The sequence below is a fragment of the Grus americana genome, chromosome 27 (genome assembly GCF_028858705.1).
Source record: "Grus americana isolate bGruAme1 chromosome 27, bGruAme1.mat, whole genome shotgun sequence".
NCBI lineage: Eukaryota > Metazoa > Chordata > Aves > Gruiformes > Gruidae > Grus > Grus americana.
In genome coordinates this window covers 1,281,831-1,309,069 of record NC_072878.1, presented here as the reverse complement: position 1 = coordinate 1,309,069, position 27,239 = coordinate 1,281,831, and the positions used below count along the sequence as shown (strand labels likewise).

General features: G+C 55.2%; 1 protein-coding gene across 1 annotated transcript in view; it reads left to right on the top strand.

Moving 5' to 3' along the window:
* LOC129196869 (scavenger receptor cysteine-rich type 1 protein M130-like) overlaps positions 1-27,239 on the top strand; it is an 84,469-nt gene that overhangs the window by 48,304 nt on the left and 8,926 nt on the right. Inside the window, 1 exon segment of the mRNA XM_054804838.1 lies at positions 26,832-27,146. Coding sequence (XP_054660813.1) covers positions 26,832-27,146 — 315 coding nt within the window.

The window sequence follows — 27,239 nt, the reverse complement described above, 5'->3', positions numbered from 1 at the left end:
GGGGAGCTCCAGGCTGCCTCTCCGTGCTCCTCTCCTGCCCTGACACCCCATTGTGCGATGTGGGGGATGGTGCTCACTGGAGCCCTGGTAAGAACCTGTTTCCCGCTGTGCCTCCAAAGCACCGCGTGCCCCAAGGGCTGTCACCGTCTGCCCCTTGCCTCTCCCAGCCTCCTGGGGGGACACTCCTGTTTGCCCTAATCTGCCCTTATCTGGGGGCCACGTGGTGGGTGGGAAGGGGATCTCCTTTACAGAGACACCCCAGGCATCCGGGCTCCCTCAGCCGCTCTGCTCATGGCGGTGGTGCAGCCAGAGAGGACCCGGGGCACTGGCAGAGGAGAGGGGACATGGACAGGGACACACACCCCCCCAGAGCATAGCTTTGCTGAAGGGGTTTATTGATCATTAGAGGGAAATGGCCCAGGGCTCCCAGGGGGTGGGGGGGGTCATCCAGGGATGATCATCTCCTCCTGCCTCTGGAGGGGGACAGGACAGGGCTGTCACCACCAGTTCCAGTCCTGAAAGGCAGAGCCCAGAATGTGCCTGTCACAGACTCCCACCGTGACACCTGCCTTGGTGGCCTCCCCCCCCGATTCTTACCCAGACACACTCAACCCTATCACCACCATTGTCAAGCTCTACATAGTCAAAGCACTCCCTAACGTACAGGGCTACCCCACTGTCTCCTCATACATCAGTGGTTTAGACCCCAAAGCCTCCCTAAATCACTGGTTTAGACCCCAAAAGCTCCCTTAGGGGCTGTTTTTCAGCCCAGAAGTTTCTGAGGTGGATGTTTCTCACACTAAAAGCTCCCCAAGTGGGTGTGTCTGAGACAAGGGCTAACACCCTAAATGGGTGTTTCTGAGCTCAAAATTGCCCTACATGGGTGTGTCTGAGACCAAAAGCTCCCTAAATGGTTACTTCTCATCACAAAGAAACTTGCTAAATTACTGGGGTTGAGCTCAAAAGCTCCTTAAATTTATGCTTCTGAGCAACCAAGCACCCTATGTTAGTGTTTCTGAGACCCAGAGCTCCCTATATAAGAGGTTTGACCACCAAAACTCCTTAAATGGATGTGTCTGAGCCACAACACTCCCTAAATCAAAGTTTTGGATCTCGAAAGCTACCAAAACACTGTTTCAGAGTCCCAAAGCTCCCTAAATAAGTGTTTTGGAGGCCCAAAAGCTCCCTAAGTGGGTGTTGCTCAGCCCAAGAGCTCCCTAAATCCCTGTTTCTGAGACCCAAAGCTGCCAAAATATCTGTTTTTAGAGCCCAAAGCTCCCTTAATTCCTGGGTTAAGCCCCACAGATCCCTCAATTGCTGTTGTGACTCCCAAAAGTTCCTCATATTGGTTTTTCTGAGCCCAAGAGCTCCTCACTTGGGTTTTTTCTGAGCTCAAAATCGCCTTACGTGTGTCTGAGTGCAAAAGCTCCCAAAATGGGTGTGTCTGAACCCCCCAAAAATCCCTGAATTCTTGGATTTCAGCCCCAAAGCTCCCTAAGTGGGTATTCCTCAGCCCAAAGCTACCTCAGCTGTGGTTTTGGATCCCAAAAGCTGCCAAACTGAGTGCTTCTGACCCCAAAGCTCCCTGAACGGGTTTTCTGAAGCCCAAAACCTCACGAAATTGCTGTTTCTGAGCCCAGGAGTTACCTAAATCAGTGCTTCAGACTGCAAAATAGCTTGAAGTGGCAGTTTCTCAGCCCCACAGCTCCCTAAGTGGCTGGCTGTTCCTGACCCAAAAAAAACCTCTACATGGGTGTTTCTGAGTACTAAAGTTCAATGAATGGCTTCTTTGAACCCCAAAACCTCCCTAAATTGCTGTTTCTGAGCCAAAAAAATCCCTAAATGAGTGTTTCTCAGAAAAAAAAGCTCCCTAAAGAAGTCGGTTTAGTCCTAATCTCCCCGAATTGGGAGGTTTCTGAGCCCAAAGCTCCCTAAATTGTGAAGCCCAAAAGCTCACTAAATTGCTCTTTCTGAGCCCCAAAGCTCTCTAAATTGGTGTTTTGGATCCCGAAAGCTCCCAAACTGTGTTTTCCAGACACAAAAAGCTTCCTAAATCAGTGGTTTAGAAACCAAAAGCTCCCTAAGTGGCCATTTCTCAGCCCAAAAGCTCCATAAAGCAATGGTTTAGATCCCAGAAGCTCCCGAAATCAGTGGCTTAGACCCCAAAAGCTCCCTTAGTGGCTGTCTCTCAGCCCAGAAGTTCCCTAAGTGGCTGTTTCTCAGGCTACGAGCTCCCTAAGTGGGTGTGTGTATGCCCAATAGCTCACTAAATTTCTGTTTCTGACCCAAAAAAATCTCTACATGGGTGTTTCTGATCCCACAGCTCCATGAAGGGGTCCTCTGAAGCCCAAAGGCTAACTAAATTCCCATTTCTGAGCCCATTTGCTACCTAAAACACTGTTAATGACTGCAAAATCACTTTAAATGGCAGATTCTCCGCCCCAAAGCTCCTTATGTGGCAGTTTCTCAGCCCCAAACTGCCTAAGTGGCTGTTTCTCAGCCCAAAAACTCCACAAATCAGTGGTTTAGACCCCAAAAGCTCCCTAAGTGGCTGTTTTTCAGCCCAAAACATTCCTAAGTGTCTGTTTCTCAGCCTAACGGCTCCCTGCGTGGCGCTGTCTGGGCCCAAAATCTCCCTAAATAGGTGTGTGTGAACCCAAAATCTCCCTACAAGGCTGTGTCTGATCCCACAGCTCCATGAATGTCTTCTTTGAATCCCTAAACCTCCCTAATTTGCTGTTTGTGAGCCCAAAAAATCCCTACATGGGTGTTTGTGAGCTGCAAGGCTCTGGGGCAGCCCGGGCCTCTCCTCACGGAGCTGCCCTGCGCCTGCTGCCCCCCGTGCTGCCACAGACCCCGGGGCTGGGTCCCGCTGATGGAGGGGGGTGATTTTGGGCAGGAAGAGCTGCCTGTCATGATCCTGTAGCTTTCTGGGGGTTTAGTTCGGGCACCTTCAGAGCAAGAAAGTCCAACGCCAGAAGCTTCTGTCCAGGCCCTTCCCAGAGGAGTCAGGCCGCCCTGGGAAGGGCCCTGTCGGGGCACAGGCCTCGTCCTGCTGCGCTCACCCAACGCAGCCCGCCAGCCATGGCATCTCGCCCCCTGACCACAGCTATGCCTCAGCCAGCCAGGACACTGTGCCGGTGCAGACACGGCCTTCAGGAAGGGCCATTTCACCTGGAGCTGTTCTCTCAGCTCTGCCCTCCCTCGGTCCGCTCCTGGGGGATGGGCCCGCTCAGGGAGGGAGGGGAGGCAGAGGGGAGGCAGAGGACATGACAGGAGGGGAGGGGACAGGAGGGAGCTGCCCTGGATTTGCTCTGCCTTGGCAAGTCTTTCCCAAAATGCGGGTCTGCCTGCGCTCCAGCCGCAGCCCTGGGCGGCAGGAGCTGCGTGACAGGAGCCACTGGCGTCGGCCGGGCCGGCACCTGGCAGGAGACAGGGCTCTGCCCCCGGTCACACCGCCCATGCTGAGCCCAGCACCCAGGGCCTTCCTCAGGCCTCGCCTTCCCCCGGGTGGTGAGGAGGAGAGACTGTTTCCTCTCTGCTGTGCTGTATTTCCAGCACACATCTGCTGACTTGAAGTCCGCCACGAGAAGAAGGGCTAGCGAGCGTGAGACTTCTCCCAGCAGCTTATAGAATATGTCAGCCAACTCTTCATCGTGCTTGGGTGGTCTATAACAGACTCCCACTGTGATACCTGCCTTGGTGGCCTCCCCCCAATTCTTACCCTAAATCATGGTTTTGAAGACCAAAAGCTTACTAAATCACTGTTTTAGATCCTGAAAGCTCCCAAACTGTGTTTTCCAGACCCCAAAAGCTTCCTTAATCAGTGGTTTAGAAACCAAAAGCTCCCTAAGTGGCTGTTTTTCAGCCCAGAAGATTCCTAAGTGGATGTTTCTAAGCCCAAAATCACCCTAAATGGGTGTGTCTGAGACCAAAAGCTCCCTAAATGGTTAAGTCTCTTCACAAAAAATTGCTAAATTTCTGGGTTTGACCTCAAAAGCTCCCTAAATTTATGCTTCTGAGCAACAAGGCCCCTAAGTAAGTGTGTCTTATTTAGATGATCTATATCAGACTCCCACCGTGACACCTACCTTGGTGGCCTCCCCCCCGATTCTTACCCAGACACACTCAACCCTATCACCACCATCGTCAAGCTCTACATAGTCAAAGCACTCCCTAACATACAAGGCTACCCCACTGTCTCCTCATACATCAGTGGTTTAGACCCCAAAACCTCCCTAGATCACTGGTTTAGACCCCAAAAGCTCCCTTAGGGGCTGTTTTTCAGCCCAGAAGTTTCTGAAGTGGATGTTTCTCACACTAAAAGCTCCCCAAGTGGGTGTGTCTGAGTGAAAAAGCTCCCTAAATGGGTGTTTCGGAGCCCAAAATCACCCTAAATGGGTGCCTCTGAGACCAAAGGCTCCCTAAATGGTTATTTCTGATTACAAAAAAATGGCTAGAAGCTCCTTAAATTTATGCTTCTGAGCAACAAAGTGCCTGATGTTGTGTTTCGGAGCCCCAGAGCTCCCTAAAAAGAAGATCAGGATGCCAGCACCTCCCAAACTGAGTGTTTCTGACCCCAAAGCTCTCTGAATGGGTTTCCTGAAGCCCAAAAGCTCACCAAATTGCTGTTTCTGAGCCCAGGAGCTGCCTAAATCAGTGCTTCAGAATGCAAAATGGCTTCAAGTGGCAGTTTCTCGGCCCCACAGCTCCCTAAGTGGCTCTTTCTCAGCCCAAAAGCTCCCTGGGCTCCAAAAATCTCGCAAAATAGCTGCATGTGAGCCCAAAATCTCCCTAAATGGTTATGTCTGATCACAAAAAACCCGTGCTGAATTACTGGCTTTAAGCCCCAAAGCTCCCTAAGTGGGTATTGCTGAGCCCAAAGTTACCTAAACTGCGCTATTGAATCCCCCTGCTTCTACAGTACTTTTGGGGGAACGTTTGTGCTCCCGTATCCACGATAAAGTCGAGGGACTCTGCTTTCAGGGCCTTAAGGGAGATTAAAAGGTTGCTATTCTTTAAGGAGAGCCGGTCTTGGTTTAGGGACCCTGCTGGCTCCTGTATGGTCCCTGCCACACCTTTCCCTGCTCCTGATGTTGTCCATCCATTTTTCTCAGTTCCTGTCTCAGGGGACTGTAAGGACACTGTTCCTGCGGCTTAAGCAGCCCCTCCTTTCCCGCTCTTTCCTTGCTTTTCTGCTGGACTATCGCTGCTAATTGAGCATAGGGTACCCCATCGATTTGGCGTTGGGGCACCCCCAATTTTAAGGCTTAGTGAAACAGTTCTTTACGAGACACTTGCCCAGAGCCCCGACGTGTTTTCATTTGTTGGGTGCTTCCCTGCAAAAATCCTCCAACTTTGAGTAAGGTAACAGCACGTGTTAACAGGTCTGCCCGTGAACTTACTCAAGGAGGACCTCAAAAGGTCAGCATTACAGTTTTTAGCTCTGAGGGAGTTTCTCGCAAAAGTTGATTTACACCCTTATCGCTCGGAGCTGTCAACCACGGCTCAGGGAATCTCCCTGTCTGGGGAAGACGCAGACAGCCCAGCAGCCAATTTTTCTGAACAGATGCTTGCCGTGCCTCCCCACCCCACTCTTCCCCCACCTTGTTTTGTCTCCTTGTGGCCACCAGCTGGTTCCCAAGGCTGGGCCTGGCCAGAGGAGGGAGCAGAGGTGGGGTCTCTCACGGGGTGGAACTCTGCTCTCCTGGAAGCCAGGGCTGTGCTCTTGGCTTTTTGCCCTGCTCCCTCCCCTCCGCATCCTCAACTCTACCACCTCAGGGTCACTGCAGCCAAGGCTGCCGCTGGCTTTCAAATCCCCAACCACTTCTTCCTTGTTCACCAGTGCCAGGCCCAGCAGAGCACCTCTCCTCCTTCTTTCCTCCACCACCCCTGCCAGGAAATGTGCACTAGAAATCTCCTGGATCGCTCCATCCCTGCTGGATTTGTCCTTCCAGCAGGCACCAGAGTGGTTCAGGTCCCCCACGAGGACCAGAGCTGTGAACGTGAGGCTTCTCTCACTGGTTCTTTCTGTGCTGGTTTCCCGGGGAGAGCGCGAGCACCACCTGCATCGTCCTGCCTGTGTGTTGGGATGTGCACGTGTTCGCGCTGTGGGGTGTGCGTGGACTTTATTCCCTCCTGCCCCTGCGAGCAGTTCTGGGATCACCCGTGGGGTGTGTGTGTGCAATCCCTTTAGATGGATCCATCACCAGGCACAGACCAGCCAGTCCAGATGGGAACAGCTCCAGACCTCTTTATTTTGTCTTTAGAGGTGGATCTTGGCAGCTGAGAAGCCTCCAAGCGCCTTCACTAACAGCCACCGCTCCCGGCACCTTCCCCTCTGCTGCGGTACCAGCATCTAGTTGTAGGGAGGAAGAAAGAAAAGCAAATGATTGTATGGACAGAGAGAAGGCAGAGAAATCCTGCAGGCGTAGCTCAGGCCACCCATGATGGCATCTGCTTGCGATGAATCTTCAAGGGGTCACTTCAGTGGGAGAGGCCCCTGATGCCCAAGCCCAGGAGAAGGTCCCAGGTGCAGCTGGTCAGCCTGGGGCTCAGTCAGGTGGAGCTGAGACCTTGGATGTCCCATACAGGTGTCCCCCCTCGGGGCAAGGTGTCTTGGGGCAGGACTCTGCAAGGGAAGGACGTGCTCTCTGTTTGGAAAGGGGAGAGCCAGCCATCAGAGGGATCCCTCTGTCTTCAGACAGGACTTTTACATCCCACGTGGAAAGCCAGTTCTGGGTGCCCAGGCAGTGCCCCTTGGGTGTCAGGGAGGTCCAGCCCAAACCCACCCTCCAAAACCCGCTTCTGCCACACGAGGGGTGTCAGAAATGCCCTCTTTCCCCCCAGGGCTGCCCTCCGTGGAGGGATGGGCCCTGCAGCCGGAGGAAGCACCGTGCCTTTTTGGAGATAGTTACCAGGGGAGCTGCCTCTGCCGCTCTTGACGCCGCCTGTTGTTCTCAGCGACGTGCCTGAAAATGTTCCTCCGCGCTTGGTGCGGCTCCAGCCTGTTGAGGACCTGGACCGCTCGTGGGGAAAGGTGGCTGCAACGACAGGGAAACATCATCCCTCAGCCTCCGTCCTACGCAAGCCCCGGATGCAGGGACGGGGGACCTGGACATCTCTGCGGGGTCATGGCTGCTCGACTGCCCCAGGCTGTGTCCAGAGCCAGCGCACACTTACTCAGGCTGGAGTCTCTTCAGCTGGGCTGCTGCTGCCATTTCCTCTGCTGGGAGAGGGTTTTCTGCCTTCCCCCACCTCTCGTTGACCTCCTTTCTCCTGGGCTGGGCCGGAGGGTGGGGAATCCAAGGGCCTCCAGTGCCGAGTGCCTGCCAAGGAGGAGATGCTCTCAGCAAACCAGACGGCAGACAGAGGTGCCGTTCCCCAGAGGACCTCTGGAAAGGAGCCTGCAGCAGGACCTGGGAGCCGGCAGACTAAGCACCACGTGCCCGTCACCACGGCTGATGGCTGCTTTTGCCCCTCGGATCCTGCTGCCCATCTCATCCCACGGGGATGAGCAGGCAAACCCCTGCCCTGCAGCTGGGTGTCAGTCCTGCTCCAACCCCCTGGAGACCCCCGACACAGAGGGTCGCTGCTGCTCTCAGTGGTGTCAATCACTGCCCGTACCTGGGGTGGCTGGCGATCCTCCCCTGCAGCCCAGGCTTCCCACGCCGCCCATTCTGCCTTCGCTTGCTGTCGTCGCTCTTGCCACCGCGTCTTCACTTGCTCCCACTCTGCAGACAGCTGCCAGACCTCCTGGAGGGGATGGAAACGCAGCAGCAGGCAGGATTAGTCTCAGCTCCTGCAGCAGCTTCCTTCGGCTCTGACCCGTGGTGGTGCCCCTTGCCTCAGCCGGTCGGTTGGCAGCGCTTTGCCCCTACCAGGTCAGGGGCCGTGGAGTCACGCCAACGCATGGTGAGCCCGGCTGAGTGACCAAAGACCTCCACTGCCAAGCGCCTAGGAAGGACTTGGACATTTTCCATAGCCCCTGGCCAGAATAAAGTGTTTCATGGCAACCTTAGTCTGGAGAAGAGGAGGCTGAGGGGAGACCTGATCGCTCTCTACAACTACCTCAAAGGAGGTTGTAGTGAGGTGGGTGTTGGTCTCCTCTCCCAGATAAAAAGGGAGAGGACGAGAGGAAATGGCTTCAAGGTGTGTCAGGGCAGGTTTAGATTGGACATTAGGAAAAATTTCTTCACCCAAAGAGTGGTCAGGCATTGGAACAGGCTGCCCAGAGAGGTGGTGGAGTCCCCATCCCTGGACGTGTTCAAAAAACGTGTAGACGTGGCACTTTGGGACATGGTTTAGTGGACATGGTGGTGTTGGGTTGACGGTTGGACTTGGTGATCTTAGAGGTCTTTTCCAACCTTAATGATTCTACGAGTCTATGAACCCCCGGGGCAATAACAGGCGAGAAGGGTGTGTAGCACCTTCCTTTTTGTGAAGAAGATCTGAAGGGGGTGACAGGCAGGTTACAAGGAACGCACGCCAAGGGATCCTTTCAGATCGGCTCTCTGCACAAAGAGGCTTTAGCCGAGTCTCAGCGGCACGGTAGTTACAGCAAGGCACAGCACGTACCTGCAGCGCTCTCTTGCAGCCTTCGGAGGACGGGATTGCAGCGGTGGGCCTGGCTGGAGGAAATGGCTCCTGCCTGCCTGCCTCCTTCGTCTTGGGGGAGCTGCCTGGACATGGCGGGAGCACGCTGCAAAGAGACACCAGGAGGAGTCGGCACGAGCACGGGGCAATTTGGTCTCCCACTTTCATCGGGTATCAAAGCTCCCCAGGCTGGCAGAAGAAGCGGGGGAGGTGGGGCCGTTTCCCATGGCAAGGGGGAGCCTTTCCTGAGCCCCATCGGACAGATGGGAGAGGACTGCACCTCAGGTCTGTTGTAAGGGCAAGCAAAGTGATGTGGGGAGCACTCAACATCCGCCACCTTCCCCACTACGGGGCCTGCGATGGGGCAAAGAAGCTCATACAAAGCATGGGGCCTGTGCCAGGGACCTTCCCGAGTCCCTACAGCCAGGGTCCAAACGGGATGTCTCTCCTACATGGGTGCAAGGACCCCTTTCATCTCTTCCCACAAGGGTCTCACCTGGCAGAAGTCTTCTTCTCCATGTCTGGCTGCCTGGTGCCTGGCCCCTGCCTTGGCAGTACGGGCAGGGAGAGCTTCACGCGCCTCTGCAGCAGCTTGTCAGGACACCCCTGGGAAGCTGGGAAAGGAGGAAGCTCTTCAGAGCAGCCCCGTGGGGAGTGCGTTTTAACGGGGCTGCGGTCATCCAGTGTGGGGCAGGGCCCACCTGGACAGCGGGACCTGTTCCCGTACCTCTGCTGATCATGTGCTTTCCTGCAGCCTTCTTGTGCCAGGTGGAGAACGCCTTGGCCACCGATCTGCTGATCACAATGAACTTAAACCTGGAAAGCAAATGGGGACACAGGCTTGAAGAAGGGTGACCCCTGCCCTCTGCAGCTCCCCAGCACTAATCCTCCTGACTGTCGTGCGAGGCACGGCATCCCTTTTCCTTGGTGGCCGTGCACAGGTTTTCTTGGCAATCTGCCCCCAACACCAGAAAATGTAGCTTAAGGTCCTCTCCGTGTGCAGTTGGTTCTCTCTGATGGGAAGGACGGCAGGCTGGGCGTGAGAAACGCGATCACGATGCCCGGTCGGTCCAGGAGAACACACGCGTAGCCCCAGATCAGCGTTATTTAACCAGAAACCAGTCGCTTCAGGACTTTGGTTGGTCGAGGGCTGCAGAGGAAAGGCACTCACCTGGGGAACGCTTGGGCAGGTGCAGCCTGCATCCCCCGAGCGGTGGTTGCTCCACCGGAGACCTCTGCACCTGGCATCCACAGCCTCTGCAAAGTGACACGGAGCTGTCAGAAGGTTTCCAAGGCAGTTCTCTTTTGGCTCCCAAAGGAAGCAGACCTGTCTCCCGCTCCAAAAGAAAGCCACTTCTCCAAACCAGTCTTCCAAATCCTCCTCCATGAGCGTTAACCCTTGCTCTGCTCTGGAGAAGCTGCACGGCAAACGCTGAGACTGCGCAATAACAGTGCCGGGCTTTTTGCAGGGCAAGGACCCAGAAACTCAGAAGAAACTTTCTTTGCTAATGGAGAAGTCAGCGGGGGCGAGCGTGGGGAGAGGTGTTTGACTGGCCTGCCACGTCCAGGCTGGCCGAGGGCGATTGGCTTGCTCGCCCTTCAATAAGCTCCCAAAGAACGGAAGCAGCCCTCAAAACCTGAGCAACTTACCGTGCGAAGCAGCGCAATCCGGCTGGCCTTCCTCTCCAGCCCTGTGACACAGTCGTAATAAAACCGCATGCACAGGACGTCGTCTTTGCAGGACAGAATGCCAATGTCCTTGAAGGCGAAGGCGAGGCGCCGCCCCTTCTGCAGTTGGAACGAGTACAAGCGTATGGTCTCTCGCACGCACTCCGCCACCACGTGCTGCGGGAAGCAGGTGGCTCGTGACAGCCACTTGTAGTTCAGCGGCTGGATCTTGACATTGCCTGCGAGGAGGAGGAACATCGTCACTGCCACAGCAGGCCAAATTTCCGTGTAAGATTCGTAACGACATGCCAGGGAAACGGTCGTTTATAAAACAGCTCTCGGGGAGTGGTTTGTTTTGGGGGAGCTCAAGCTGTCCCCCGACCTTTGGAGGCCATTCCCGACATCTCCCAGCCCTTGCCAAAGAGCAGAGAGCACACATCCTCCCCCGGACGTGGAGGGGGAAAGTGGAGGGTGGCCACTGCCTTCTCACCAGGGATAACCACTGTAGGGAACACCAGCTCCTCCAGATGTAATGCATCGATGTCCGGCTGGAAGACTGGTCTTCGAAGCGCATACGCTGCCTCTTTGCCCTGGAGTTGCTCTTGGAGCACAGCGAAGGTCCCAAGTCCTGTGAGCAGGACACCCTGCCCAGGAAAAAAGACCAAAGGCTGATGAGTGAGTACTGCAGAGATGGGTAAAGTGAAAACTTTGCAACAGGCCCATGTTCTCCATTTGTTTTCTTCCCCTCCTCAAAATACTTGCTCACATCCCTTGGCCAGAGAAAATCCCAGACATTTCCAGCCCAGGGAATACACCTGGGACTGATTCCCAGCCGTTACCCTTGGTATGGACCCAGCATAATCCCCCGTCTCTCTGCTTGGTCTCTCCACTCTGACCACAGGGAAGAGTGAAGCCCCATCGTGCACTGAATACTTCCTCAGACTAGGTCCAGACTTGATTTTTCTCCTGGTTGACCAAGCAGCAGCTGTGGGTACACGAGGCTGTCTCGGTGTGCGGCCACGATGCTCAGGGAGGGATCGCTCCCCAGCGCCCAGGCTGTCCAGGACAAAGAGAGACCAAGAGGCCAACCCACCTTGTCCAGCTTCATCTGCGTCAGGATGTACGCGGACACAGCATCCCAGATAGCCACAACCTCTGGAAAGCAAGGGAAAGAGGGGTCAGGCTCCAGGCCAGCCAGCTCACAGTCTCTCGGCAAGGGGGCTGTGCCCCCATTTCACACTGCCCGCCTTACTCTGCTCCCGGGGCAGGGCTGGAGCAGAAATGGGGACGTGGGACGGGCTCCGGATCAGGGCTGTGGCCACCTAACCCCCAGAAAGGGATGGCACCCCAGAGCCCAGGATGTGATCTGCCAGCCTGGCAGCACAAGAGGCTCCAGAGGGAAGGAACAGAGGTTCTCCCAGAGGAGACTAGTTCAAAGTCAAGGGCTGATTTACAGCAGAGGCATTTCCAGCTGCCTCACAAGAGCCCTGTGAGAGCTGAAGGACACCCCAGCCCCTGGGATGCAGGACCCCTTTTCATCCCAGAGCCAGAACCCCAAGAGGTACCAGCTCCCAGGAAAAGCTGGCCCTGGGTGGCCCCCCTCGCCAGGGGACCAAGCCATGCCCATGGGAGCCTGGGGGCTGCGGGCAGCCGGGAGTTCTGGTTGCTACATTGTCCCCCGAGCCCTGTGGGACCTTCGGGCAGGGTTCTTGTGGCAGCCCCCAGCCCTGTCCAGCCACCCCCCACAGCTTTTGACAGCGGACAGCCCCAGCGCAACCCTTGGGAAGGAGCTCCCAAACCCCTTACCCTTGGTGGAGAGCCGCAGGAGCATGGGGAACGAGCTGCTCAGCTCCAAGCTGACGGCCACGGTGCAGCAGCCCTCCATCGCGCTGGCTGCTTGCCCTCAGCTCAGGGAAAGGGATGCTCTTCGCAGCTCCTCTCCCAAAACTCCTCTCTGACGTGCCTCCGCTCTGCCTGTCAGCGAGGGTCCCCCAGCACAGCCCCGCTGCCTCCTGACCCTGCTCCTGGCTGTGGAGCAGCTCCGAAGGGCAGCAGTGGAGAGCCCCTGAGCAGTGCCCAGCAGCTCCCAGGCCTCGCCGGGAAATGCCAGCACCCACGTGGCGCTGGGGAGACCTCCCTGTGATGTGGGGCATCCCCCTGTGACATCAGCCCGCATCATTTGAAGGTGCATTATGACATCAGGCAGGAGACAGCACAGCTGGGGAGAGAGGAGAGAGATTTCGCCTCTTGTCCTGGGAAGCATTCCACCCTTTCTCCCCAGTCCTGTTCCAAAATCCCCGTCTGCCCCCTGCACCAACATGTCTCTGCTGCTGGGAGCCCATCCGGGCAGGTGGGGGTTGGGGGCTGGCTGCAGTCGGGCAGTGACAAGAGATGGGATCAAAGGCCTGTGGGATGCAACAGCCCCTCCAGTGTGCCCAAACTCTCCTCTCTGCTGCGTGCCACTGGCGTGCCAGGAGGAGGATGGGCTTTGTTGCACGGGTTGTGGCAGGGATGGAGTTAATTTTCTCCATAGCAGCCCATACGGTGCCGTGTGTTGGATCTGTGACCAAAAGAGTCCTGATAACACACCGATGTTTTAGCTGTCACTGAGCAGTGCTTACACAGCGTCAAGGCCTTCTCTGTTTCTCACCCTGCCCCGCCAGCGAGTAGGCTGGGGGTGGGCAAGGAGTTGGGAGGGGACACAGCTGGGACATCTGACCCCATCTGACCAAAGGGATATTCCAGACCACATGATGTCATGCTCAGCAAAAAAGCTGTGGGGGAGGAGGAGGAAAGGGGGGATGTTTGGAAGATGGCTTCTGTCTTCCCAAGCAACTGTTACTCCTGATGAAGTCCTGTTTTCCTGCCCAGGGCTAAACCCCTGCCTGCTGCTAGGAAGTGGTGAAGGAATTCCTGATTTGGCTTTGCATGTGTGCGCAGCTTTTGCTTTACCTGTGAAACTGCCTTCATCTCACCCCACGAGTTCACTCACTTTTACCCTTTGGATTCTTCTTCCCCATCCTGCTGGGAGGGAGGGAGGGAGGGAGCAGCTGTGTGGGGCTGAGCTGCCTACTGGGTTACACCACACCACCAGGACATGTTCTTGGGACAACCTCCCCCACCCATCTGCCAGCTCTCACCCCACAAGTCACTCCCAGACAAAGCTCCTCACCTGGGGCTGAGCTGGATGACTGGGGTCCAGCTGTGACCAGAGAGAGGACAAGGCTTCTCCTGGGTCCTCTGCAGCCTTTGTGATCCCCACAGATCAAGGTAGCACACAGAGGATGGGGAGCCCCATTGGGGAGCCCCCTCCCCAGGAAGTGATGGAGGAGAGGCTGGTGGCTGCGGTGATAGTGGTGGTCGATGCCCTTAGGAGCCAGCGTGGTGCTGTCCAACGGAGCTCCTGGCCATGGGGGCTGTCAGTGGAGCCCCCGGCAAGTGTAGGGAGGTTTTGGGCTCAGAGTTTGGGAGCTCTGGGGATCCAACACACTGATTTAGGGAGCCTTTGGGGCTCAGACACAGCATGGTGCTGTCCAACGGAGCTCCCGGCCATGGGGGCTGTCAGTGGAGCCCCCGGCGAGGCGGCTGTGGCCGTGGTGGGTGTGTGTGGAGCCCCCAGGCAGGTGACCCTGAAGGTGGGGGGCACTGGTGGAGTCCCCCGGCAACGGGGCCAGGCAGGCGGTGGTGCTGACAGGGAGCCACACGCCTGTGGGTGCACACACACACACACACACACACACACACGAACACACGTGTGGCCCATTTTCCCGCCCCTTTTCTCCTCACTGAGCCCCTCCCCCTCACAGCTTCCCCCTCCCTCCTCCCCTCACAGACCCCTCCCCCCACTCCTCTGCCTCACACACACCCTCCCCCTCCCGCTGACACCCCCGCTCCCCTCCCCCTCCCGGGAACACCCCCGATCCCCCCGACCCCCCCCAACACCCCCCCCCAACACCCCCCCACCCCCTCCCCGTACCGGACGGAGCCGCCCACCGGGTCTGGGCTGCAGCGGCGCCTTCCCCGCCGGTCCGACCGCGCATGCGCGACAGCGGGTGGGGCTCCCGCGCTCTGCGGGGGGCGGAGTCACGGCAGGGGAGGGGGAGAGGGGGCGGGGCTGGGGTGGCACTGGGAGCAGTGGGGGAGCCAGGGAGCCATACTGGGAGCACTGGGGTGTCACTGGGAGCACTGGGGGAGCCAGGGAGCCATACTGGGAGCACTGGGGTGGCACTGGGGGAGCCAGGGAGTCATACTGGGAGCACTGGGGTGGCACTGGAGGGAGCTATGGGGGAGCCAGGGAGCCATACTGGGAGCACTGGGGTGGCACTGGGAGCACTGGGGGAGCCAGGGAGCCATACTGGGAGCACTGGGGTGGCACTGGAGGGAGCTATGGGGAAGCACTTGGAGCACTGGGGCAGCACTGGGAGCATCAAGGGGCACTGCTGAGCACTGGGGGGCACTGGGAGCACTGCGCACCCCATCACATCTCCCAGTTGCCCCCCCCAGCTCCCCTTCTGGGGGAGCCATGGGGACCTTCATTCATCCGCCGCTCCTTGACAGAGTGAAGGCTCTGCTCCCATTCCTGCAAGAACCCAGGGTCATTAGGAGCCACCCCTCGTTGCCCAAGCAGCCCGAGGGGATTCATGGGGTCTTAGTGCAAAGAAAAGCAACGAGGGCTCTGGAGAAGTGGGGGGCATGGTGAGGACTTGCCACCAAAGGGACAAGAACAGAACTGCCCAGGGAGAAACCTACAGGTGATTTTCTCCAAGGGAAGAAACCCATCTGGTTTCCAAGGGGGATCTGAATCGGCATGTAAAAAGCACCCAGGAAGCCAGCTGTCTGCAGGAGCAGAGCAGGAGACCACAGCAGGACGAGGTCCCAGCTCAAAAAAGAGGGGACCGATCTCTTTTCTTCCACGTGGGAACACCCTGAGCTCAGCGGATGTGTCTGGAAATGGACGCGACCACCAGCAAAGCGGTGCTTTGGGTACGTGATACCTGCGAGCAGCAGCTGGGCACACGCGTACCTGGAAGAAGGGCTGAGCCAGGGCTTTGAAGGAGGTTTTCCAATCTTCTCGGTCCTTTTCCTCCTGCAGGATGCTCAAGACTACACTCTTGTCTGTAGAAGACACAAAGGAATACGTGAGCTTTTCTCTGTAGACCCTGAGGTCTGCCCAGAGCTCTGCTAGGCTGCTTGACAGCGAGGAGTACAATGACGTAGAAAGAAGAGGAACCAAGAGCAGAAAGGATGACACAGATGCCTACTTGGAGCAAACTATCTCCCAATCTGCTCATGGCCTCAAGCTGGTCTGGCCTGAGCGCTTTGGATGAGCTCACCGCCCTCATGGTCCTCCTTGTCTTCTCATTGGTTTCCTGGCATGGAGACTGTCCCGGGAAGGAGGAACCAATGACACCGGTCCCGGTTAAAACCTAACAACCGCAGACCTGTTGGTGACTTCCCAGAGCTTCCCAGCATCACTCTACCTGCAGGGTTGTTCCATCTCAGGTGCTGTAGAAACAGAGGAACAGGCAACATGGCATCTTGTGTGTTCCTGCTGAGTGCTTCTGCCAGGCACACCACGTCTTTCCGAAGGTGGCCCCAGAAGAACTCTTCCATATCCTCCTATTCCTCTTTCATCAGGTCTAGAATTGCCTGGAACACAGGGCAGGTTCCTCTCTTAGGCTCTCAAGAAGATCTCCTCCCAAACTAAGCTGAATGCCCCTTACAGCATGGTAGACCTCTTTGTCAGTGTAGATCCCCAGCAGGAGGGATGAATGGAGAAAATCTCTCACAAGACCAACGCAGGCAGGCAACGGGCACCTCTCCAGCTCATTTCTCCATGAGAGAGGGCTCTCCAGGATGGACCCTTTCTCTCTTTTATCCTCGGTGTTGCATTCAGAAAGAGCAATTACCCACCATGTCTTTTCCTATGTCCCACGATGGGGCCACAGGACACATAGACCTTTGCCTTGGCCAGCCATGGTATTTTCCCCATGCCCGTGGCTCTGCGGGAGGGTTGAGTGGACGGGTGAAGCCCTCTGGGGTTGTGGAGCCAGGAGGATTGACTTTCATTTCTTTCTGCATGAGGCCTGTCTCAGGTTTGTGGTCAGTTCCCTCAACGGCAGCACCACACTTGCATGTCTTCACTTCCATGGGAAGTCCATGCTGCATTTGGACACAAGAGGGTGGAGTGAGAGAGAAGACTGGAAGCCCAGCTGGGTGCTGATGGCATCTAGCAAAAGCTGGGGGCACCCAGCAGGTTTCCATGGCCTCCACCTGGCTTTCTACATGGGGTCATTTCAACAGCTAACAACAGGCAGGACGAGATGTGTGCCTATGAGCAAACATCTCCAGGACAACCAGGTTCTTCCTACAGTCAACAGGACATGCCTAGGCATTGATTTGGGGATGAGAGTGACCAAGACCTGGAAGCACCCGCTTCACGGCACTGCTCCCAAGGGGAGACACAAATCCCAGCTCCATTTAACCTAGTGCCTTGCTGGGAGAAGAGCCCAGCTGGCTTGGAGAAGAGCCCAGCTGGCTTCTGAGCTTTGCAGCTGCTCTTGCAGGTGAAGGACCGCTTGACACGGAGGTGACATTGGAGTCCACATTAGGAGGGAAGCAGGGCAGTAGGAGGAGCATCTACAGTGACCACCCAGTAGAAACAGCCAGGCCAAGAGGCCAAGATGTGTTTCAAGGTGGTGCAAAGGGGATGAGCACCTCTGGGAGCTAGAAGAAAACCTGAGAAACTCATTCCAAGCCTGACTTTTTCCTGTGGAGGTGACAGGGTTGCAATGAGAAGCACAAGAAGACAGAGCTGCAGAGACCACCATCCCGAAGGCAACACTTATGTCAGTGACAATCCAGTACGAGCCACACTGGCAAGCTACATGTGAAAGAGGATACAGTTAGTCAGCTATGTCCCACAACACCCTCTGTGATAGGAACGTGGCCAGAAGCTCACCAAGAGGGATACAGGTCTGGCTCCTAGCTCCTGGCATCCAGCCCCACCACATGCCTCTCACAGAGCTTTTCAAAAAGGGACCCAAAGTTTCTCCACCCAGGTGGAGATCATGAAGGACTCAACAGAAGGACAGAGATGGCCTTCAGGAGTCTTTGATCCCTTCTGTCTGTCCCCTGGCCAATCTCAGTCAGTTGCTGATGGGTCCCCTTCATGCACAGGAGCAGCGAGATTCTGCCAATTCCCCCAATACTTACTCTTATCCATCGCACCAGTTTTCCAGGTCTCCTCATCAAAAAGCAGGTCTCTAGGCATGGTGGGAAGGTAGGACCCCTTGGAAAGGAAACGTGATAGAAAGTGAGGCATGGGATAACCATCTTCCTACCTCGCTTCCTACCTATCTGAGGAACAATTCTGCTTCTAAGGCAAAGCAGTGGGGAGGAAGGGTCCTCCTGCATGGCCACTGTCAACAGGGAGAAACTTCTGGTGAGCGAATGGGGACCAAGCGAGGCAGCAAGGTAGACCATACATCTCATCCACATTTGAAGTAGACTCAATGGATGGTCGCAGTTATTTCTCAGCCCAAGGAACAAGAAGGAAGAGGAACAATGATCTACAAAGCAACAAGCAGACAAAACAAAGCCTGTCTGCCAGGACACATTGTGCCAGGACAGTGGGGTGGAGAGAGCTGTGAACCTCGGCCTTGTGACTCCCCTTCACCACATAGCGCTTGAAGCGGATGTTCTTGAGGAGGTGAGTGATGTGGCTCGAGGATGAGGCCAGAGCAAGTGCAGTGTGGAAGGCCACCTCCAGCAGGCATAGGGCTTCACCATCACCCAAAGCATCCATGATCTCCTTCATTTGGTCTTCCAGCAGCTCATCTGGGATGGAAGGCAACCGGAGGATGTTCTATGTTTGTCTCATCACAGACTACAGAAGTTGAGCAAAACAGATGTAAGCGAAGGCAATCGATATGGCACCTCCCCATGAGGGGTCTTCTGCCTTCACCAATGAGGTTCAGTGTCCATGCAAAGTCTCCTTTGTGTCCCCTGGCAGCAGGGAGCTGCCACAGCTCTCCATCAACACAGATGGAAACCTCCTGTTTCCAGGAGGTTCCATATCAACCAATGGTTCTAGATAAACCAAGGGTTCAAGACCAGGCAATGATTCCAGAACAACCATGGAAGTGTCCTGTGATATTTGTGACAGATTGTGAAACCAGTCAAGCTCTGGTTTTCCATGGAATCTTTGCTCTTCAGCTGTTTTTTTGCTTTGTCCAGCACCAAAAACATCAGTGCTGTATCCGACCAGGTGGTTTTACCCTGAAAAAACACAGATGCACGTTGTTATCCTAAGAAGCAAGTGGAAGGGCACAAAGAGGAGGTTGACTGCACCCTGCAGGGGCTTGTCACGCTTCTCAACTGGAAGAGAGCCCATGAGTAAATTATATAGGTCTTGACCTTGGTCAGGCCTGCCCCCCTCAGCTCTGCTTTGACATAAGGCTCTCGAGAAATAACCCACCTGGAGGATCTTCCACATAGAACTGAGCCTGTAGATGTCACAGAGATTTCTGATGAGGAACATGAAGTCAGAGCCTTTGCCACCAGCTTCTCCATTGTGTTCACCAGGTCTTGCCCTTCTCATTCTCCTCGGCAGTGGGTGCATTGGGATCTATAGCTGGCAAGGAGGTTTCTCGTTATGCCCAGTCCCCATTGGTGGCACATCACACATCTCCTTCACCAACGCAGCCCCTACAGCTGTTTAGGTTGCAGTAGGATCTTCCCACCACAAGTTGAAACAGGGATTCAAGCCAGTGTACAGAGGGTCCCTTAATACGTAGGGAGATACTTGGAGAACTGTCATGGTTTAACCTGGCAGGCAGCTAAAACAACCACACAGCTGTTTGCTCACTTCCCACCCCCCAGTGGGATGGGGGAGAGAATCAAAAAGAAAACAAAGGTAAAACCAGTGGGTTGAAAGACAGTTTAATAGGACAGAAAAGGAAGATAATTAATAATTAATAATAATAATAGATTATACAAAACAAGTGATGCACAGCACAATTGCTCACCACCCAGAACCGATACTCAGTTCCTGAGCTGCCCACCTCCCAGCCAGTTCTCCCATTTATATACTGAGCATGACGACATATGGTATGGAATATCTCTTTGGCCAGTTTGGGTCAGCTGTCCTGGCTGTGTCCCCTCCCAGCTTCTTGGGTGCCTCCCACTTTCTCGCTGGCAGGCCAATATGAGAAGCTGAGAAGTCCTTCATTGCTTGGCAACAACCAGAACCATCAGTGTGTTATCAACATTATTCTCATCCTAAATCCAAAACACAGCACTGTACCAGCTGCTAGGAAGAAAATTAACTCTATCCCAGCTGAAACCAGGACAAGAACACAGCATGTCCGGGGACTGAAGAGCTGGAAAGTTTATCCAAAACCCCTCCAATTTTCATAAAAACAGTAATTTTTAAAAAAAAACCCTCCAAGGCTAGACCTTTTTTGGCTTGTTCTAGACCTGCTTAGGGGTAGGCGCAGTTCTCATGCTCCGCTAAGCAAAAGGACTCACTGGAAAGCATCCGTCAGCCAGGCATGATGGCCACAGGCTGATGGAGAGCCAGAGCTGGGCGATCCACTGGAGGACGTTAATTAATGCGACTTTAGGCTTGCAGAAAGCAGACTGGTCCCATCCCTGGAAGTGTTTAGGGCCAGGTTGGATGCAGCTTCGAGCAACCTGGTCTAGTGGAGGGTGTCCCCGCCCATGGCAGGGGGGTTGGAATAAGATGATTGTTAAGGTCCCTTCCAACCCAAACCATTCTATGATTCTAAAAGTTTGAGATCAGAGGAAATGAAAAGAGATGAGGTGTGAATAAGAAACAAGGTTGGGTGAAGAGAGCGGGCTGATTCAGACAGGGTCCTCCCAGCAAAGAGGAGCTGCCCAAGGACACGCAGTCCCAGTTTGATTTTCTTGATTTCTGTCAATTTCTTGAAGGTCAAACAGCTGATATGGTCAACAGGCTGTATCTTCTGGAACAGGAGAGAAATCAGCCCCCACACTACTGTTTTGCTAAGATTCCCCCCAGAAAAATGTACAAGGTCCAGCAGCCTGGAGCCCTGAGCCCTTGGGCCATGCTCAGAGCTTGTCACCCCAGGCCAGCCAGCCACAGGGGTAGATGATGGCTGAAGAAACCCTCAGCCACAGGGAAGGGGAGTCCATGCTGACCAGCACGCTGGGAGGCAGCAAGGAGTGCTCAACAGCCCACCACTCCCCTCCTTCTCAGCTCCGGGCTGGAAAACACCCCACTGTCCTCTGCTTAGTCCAGCCTGGCCCAGCAGCATTCGAGGAAAGGCTGCAGCCCACTGGGGTGGTCCTGGGGGAGAGGAAGATGCTGGTTCTCACAGGAGCGGGTTATGGCTCAGGCCGAGGTGCCCCCTGCAGCCATTGGATTTTCTCTGGGGCCAGGGCACAGAGTGCCTCCAGCCCAGGGTGGTTATTAGCCCCTCGGCTGCACACAGACACACAGCACGCTGCAACCACGGCTTTTCATTTCCTGGAAGAATGCACAGGACCAGATTCTTGATAAGCAGCGTGATGAGGGAAATGCAAAAATACAGCTAGGAGCTTTCACTTGTATTTTTAGGCTAATGCCTTATGCCACGAAGTGTTATGTAAAGGCCATATTAATAAGACCCAGCCCTCCCAAAGTCAAGATTAACGATTTCAAGATACTTTTTTGTTTTCCCTTTGCTTTTTACTCAGTAAGGCAAAAAGTAAGTATTCTATAACTTTCTCTCTTAGTTTCTATGGGGACATCCATTGCAACAGCGGAAGTGTAGGTGACTTCCCATTAACTGTTTCTTTACTATACAAGTAAGCTCAAAGGAGTCGCTAATTCCTGCAATGGAATTTCTTGCTCAAAGTTACTAACTGTACACAGTTTCAATCCAGGGCTGCTCCTCTTGAAGGAGATTGATCAGGCATCCCTCACCCGTTCCATCTGGACCTCCAAGCCATACGTACAGCAACTGGCTAAAAAAGTGAATACAAAACAGCAAAGTTTGCAGGAAGTCTGATATCAAAGAGCCTCCCTCACAGAGTCTTTAGGTATGAGTAACTGTCCTTTCAGTCGCTTTAACAGAGGACTTGCTCCACAAACAAAGGAAAGCATTAAAGTGGAATTGCCACAGTCTGAACTTTATTTAAAACAGCTGAAATCTCATCTGTGTAGTCCTGGGGCAGTATTGCACTTCTGTAACACCCAGGGAAGCTCCAGAACAGCGATGTGACTCTGCACCAGGCCAAGCGTTGAGTCAGGGTACGTTAAGGTAAAGCGTGGAATCTCACCTATGCTGGATCAAGTCCAAGAAAGAAGTAACAGGAATTCTTCCTAAACATTCCTCTTAAAACCTTAAGAGTGAGGGGAAAACCAAAAGGAAGAGCAATTAGAAGATAACTGCAAAGCAAGAGGAAAAACTAAATCTGTGTAAAGGCAGATACTTAGCTCTCCATTAGCTAGGGCAGCTTGCGACTAGTTGCAAAAATGCATGCGCTGACATAGAGGTGAAGGACAAAACAGCCCTTCACAGTCTTGGAACGCTCAAGTGGAAGAATCTGTGGAAAAGCATGGTAATAATAAAGGGTCGTAGACCCAGCCCAGGCTGCCATCAGTCTTGACCTCTCTGATTAGTTCTTCCATGCTTGGAAGCAACAGGTCTAGTAACGCTTCTCCTCTGGCTGGGCTGTCTGTCACCTGGAATAAGAAATTGTGCTCGACGCACTCCACGACTCTCCTGGGCTGCTTACAGCTTGCTGTGCTGCTTTTCCAGCAGATGCCAGCAGGACTGAAGTTCCCCAGTAGGATCTGAGCCTCTGAGCGTGATGCTTCCCGTAGCTGAAGACAGACGACTTCATCAAAAGGCTCCTCTTGGTCAGGTGGCCTGTAGCAACCACCAGCCATGAGGTTTCTAGCAGCACAATGGTGCTGGGCTCCTCCTCTTTGTTACCTAGTCTGCATCCATTGGTCTAGAGGCACGTCAGCTGGGCTATTGACCAGGATAACTTTTTTAGAGGAACACACCCTCATCCCTATGAACGTTTCACAGTTGTTTCCCTGGTGGTTCCTCAGACACCAGCAGTGCCCTTGGCCCTTCTCTGTTGTTCAAAACTCCATCCCCTTTCCCCTGCCAAACCTAGTTTTACATGCAATTGGCCTCTGTTATACCATTTTTCTGTCTACTCCCCTCTTTCTTCCTCCCTGCTTCCCCTTCCGCTGCATGTCCCTCATGGGTTTGCATAGCTCTGTTGATTCCAGCATCCCTCCCAGTCCAGGGTCCCTCTGATTCACAGCCATGTCAGTTGAAAAGTCCAGCTGATCTTCCTGGAAGCAGCATCTGTAGTTTCCTGATGGCCCATCCATTAGTGTGCCTGGCAAAGTTCCTTTCCTGTCATTGACTGTGCTTACTTTATCAAGTCTGTGTCTCAGCAGATGTTGCTCCTGCTTGCCCCTTTTTCTCTTGGTTTCCCAAATGAGAAGGTCCCCAATCAGACAACCTTGCTGGAATAAACCCTCTCACCCTCTCACATGCCTTCATCCCTTAGCGTGACTGACCAGCTTTGGTTCCCATCACTGCCTCCCTTCTCATTTGCTGCTCAGGTTTGGCTCCCTGTAGGGTCTTGTCTATGGCTTCCTCCTTTGCTCACTGTTTTAGGATCCCTGGTTGCACTGAAACAGGTCCTTGACCAGATACTCCTAAGGGATCAGACACGCTCCTGGCACAGCCCCACAGACAGATGAGAGGAAGAGAGGCTTTGGCTGGATGCCGTGAGTGACAGTAAACTATGGATGCTGCTGGTGCAGGTGCTGGCAGTCCCACACCCCCAGAGCGAGGGGTCCTTTTGTGACGGTGTCAGACGGTGACTCCAGGCGGTGCTGGGGCAGCTGCAGGTTCCCCAGGAGGAGAAGCTCAGACAAGCTGCCCCCAGAGCTCCACCAGGGCCAGTGTTTCCTGTCGGCTGAAGGAGGCGTCTGTTCTTTGAGACAGTCCCACACGGGCTCTGGAGATGGGAGGGAACCGGAGGCTCTCACAGCTCTGGCGGCCCAGCTCTGGCTGGGCTGTTTGTCCCTCCCCGGGTGCCTTCCTGGTGCGCCTGGGGATCCCTGCCCTGGAACACGCCAGGAGCACAGGCACCACTGCTACGGGAGACACGCCGCCACAGCTGCCCCGCCCACCAGCTGCCGGGGGAAGTCCCACCCCCTCCCAGCAGCCGCAGGGGCCACTTGCCCCGCAAGTCCCTCTCCTCTCCTGGCCATGTGCTCTGCTGGGATTGGCTGGCAGCACCGGCCACCCCTGCCGGGTTACATCAGACCCGGAAGGCCCTTCCCCTACACACACCGTGGCCGCCATTTTGCTCTGGCCACCCTTCCAGGACAGGGGGTCCTGCCGTTCCCTTGCCGTGAGCCGCCGTCTTGGTGAACGGCATACTGCTCTGTGATTGGCTAGCAGCCATTTCTTGACACCGTCACCCCCGTGTGTTCTCAAGCAGCCCCTGTGATTGGCTGGCAGGACCGGCCGCCCCGTCCTGCTGTCCTCAGGGGCACATCACAAAGGAAGCGCCCTGTCATTACATAGAGGGAGGAGGCCGCTACTGCCTGCCTCCTTTCATCCTGCCTGGTGATTGGCTGGCAGCCCTTCGTTGACAGCATCATAGCCAGGTGTTCTCAGGCAGCCTTGCAATTGGCTGCCTGTCTCCTTTGGTCCAGGAAGTGCTCAAATACGAAAAGAGATACCATATATATGATATATAGAAAGAGATTTATAACAGGGGGTGTATAATTATATTAAGAAATTTATTTATTTATTTATAAATAGATACAATACTTTAATATATCATTAATTATAATGATAATATAATTTAATATATTTTATAACATATTAATTATATTAATTATTATATAATGATATATGCGGTTTTTACATATACAGTTCTAAAGCTACAGAAAGAGCTTGTTAGGCCACAGCTTCCGTAGTAACTGATAGGCCAAGAGTAGCCTCATGGCTTGTGTAGATGCTTGTGAGGTCACTGGAGACTGAATACCTCAACAACGAGTACATGGCATATAGGAGGATATGTGCTTGTGAGGTCACTCTCAGCTGAGGAGCTGATAGGCCTGGAGCAGGCCCATGGACTGTGTAGTTGTTATGAGGTCACTGCTTCCCGAATAGCTGACAGGGCAGGAGCAGGCAGATGTCTGTGTGGGTGGTTGTGAGGTCACTGGTTCCCAGGTAGCTGGAAGGCCAGGCGAAGGCCAAAAGCTTGAGTAGGGGTTGGTGAGATCATTAGTGCCTGAGCACTTGATAGGCCAGGAGAAGGCCCGTGGGCTGTGCAGGTTCTCATGAGGTCTCTCTTGCCTGAGGAGCTGATAGGCCAGGAGCAGGCTTATGGATAGTGTAGGTGCTTGTGAGGCTCCTGGTGCCTGAGGAGGTGATAGGCCAGGAGCTGGCAGATGTCTGGTGAATGTCCTTGTGATGTCAGTGGTGCCTGAGTACCTGATAAGCCAGGAAGAGGCACATGGCAGTGGTAGATGCTATGACATCACCTGTGGCTGAGTAGTGGATAGGCCAGGAGTATGCCCATGGCTTGTGCATGAGCTCATCATTTCCCTGCTGCTGGAGTAGCTTTTAGGCCAAGAGCAGGGATATGGCTTGTGTGGGTGCTTCTGATGTCATCAAAATAATCATTTAGACCCCACCCAAACATGGCTTTTTGGAAGAACCAACGTCAGCAGAAGCCTGTACACAGCACACACACACACACACACACACATGTGTGACAGCGTGAGTCATGAGCACACAGCAGCAGGAGTAGGAGGGTGTGAGGTCACAGTCACTGTAACTCCCAAGCAGAGAGCGCTGGCAGTGGGAGGGCTGTGAGGTTACCGTCAGTCTAAGTGCTGCTCAGAGAGTGGTGGCACTAGGAGGGTGTGAGGTGACGTCAGCGATGGCAGTCCGTGGCCGTGGGGCTCAGTGCCGAGCGGGCGTGTGCATCAGAGGGGCATGCCGGGGGCCGGGAGCTGCCTGCGAGGCCGAAGGAGCAGCCCCTGCAGCCCTGGCTGGAGCAGTCGGGGTGGGGGTGGCTCGGGGGCCCCGCAGGGATGTGCCTGGGCACGGTGCCAGGAGGAAACCACAGACTGCCTGCCGGGGCGCTGCGGGGGGAGCGCGGCGAGCGCTGCCAGGCCACGTGGGCTGTGGTTTGTGCACCTGTAGGCTCCGGCTCCCGATCTGCCCGCGGGGAATAACGGCCCCTGGGTGACACGCAGAGAGTCAGGGACACGTCTGAGCCTTGGGGCTGCGTGTCTGCTGCCAGGGCAGGGACATGTCCCAGCTCGGGCTCCTGCGAGGGACCCGCCGTGGGGCTCTGCGGGGAGGGACGGGTGAGCCAGCAGTCCTGGCATGGAGCTCTTCCCCTGGCCGAGGACTTTTCCCGGCTGCTGCTCCCAGCACAGCGGGGGCTGTAGCAGGGGCAGGGGCTGTTTCCTTTCCAAGCTGACACAGACCCCAAAGCAGTCCCAGCTCCGTGGTTCCCATGGCTTGATGGTGCCTGGACACTCATGCCTTGGCTTCTTGGGTGAGCCCAGCAGAGGAGATGCTCATTGCTCCCCGTGCCCACAGCAGGGGTCGAGGGGTGACAAACCCATTTCCCCTCCACACCCAGCTTGTCCCGTGACGATCCCCCACTGCAGTGACCATGACACCCGCAGCGAAACATCTATGTCCCTCATATATGGTCATGAACGGCGCTGGAGAAGTTCATTGGAGGGCTTGGCTGTGTCGGAGGGGAGATCGCTCCTGATAATGTCTAAAAAGGTGCTGCTGCTTTGATTGGCTCCTCCTGCAGCTGGATCGGCATCGACAGAGATATATTACCCTCCCATCATCGGTGTCCCTGTGAGTCCCCAGGAGGCGTGAGAGGGAGTGGGGTTCCGCAGGGCTGTGCCAGCAGGGCAGAAGGCTGAGGATGGGGATGGAGGGACTCCTGTCCCCTCAGGTGCTGTGGCTGCTCCTCTGGCTGCAGCTGTGCAGGGGTAAGTGCCGACATCCTTGTCCCAGCGATGGGGCCAGCGGGCTCCAGTGGGGTCATTGGGACACCCCTTGGAATGGGGTTGCTTTGAAGGTGCCGCTGAGGTGAGGGACAGATGTTACTCCAGTCGATGGAACTTCTGCCTTTGCTTGTGCTCTCTGGGTGGGAGAGGGAGCCGTGGGCCTGGGGGCACGGGGCTGTACAGGGGTTTCTGGGCTGGTGAGGAGACGGTGCCCTGTGCAGGGCCGGGCATGGTGTGCGGGTTGGCATGGGCAGGGGGTCGTTGAGGTGGGAGGAGGTGCTTCAGGCTGTGGGGTGGTGAATGGCCCAGCAGGGCCAGAGCTGGGCACCTCCAGCCCTTTGCAGGACATGGAGAGAAAAGGGACCCCGACACTGCCCTGGAGACAGCGTGGAAGGAGGAGGGCTCCCATGCTGGTGCCTGTGCCTCAGCCTGGTCAGGAGGTACCTCCAGACCTGTGGTCTGTGGCTCGGTGCTCTCCTCGCCATTCTCATTTTGGTGTTTGAAGGGGCTGCGGAGGTGAGGCTGGAAAATGGTGGCGGACGCTGTGCTGGAAGAGTGGAAGTGAAACAAGAGGGCCAGTGGGGGACCGTGTGTCATTATGACTGGGACATGTCTGATGCTGCAGTGGTTTGCAAGCAGCTGGACTGTGGGTCTGCTGTTCAAGCTCATTTGTATGGATACTTTGGGCCAGGATCTGGCCCCATTTGGATGTATGGCGTTCAGTGTGACGGCAACGAGGCTGCCCTGTCTGACTGCACAAACACAGAATTTTATCGAGATTACTGTGATCACACTCTGGATGCTGGAGTTACATGTTCAGGTAAGGGGCCAGCCCGTTCCCCACCTTTGTGGCTGGGATGGGGGAAGGGACCTGGCTGTGCCCTCAGGGAAACATGGGGGTACTGGAGAAGGG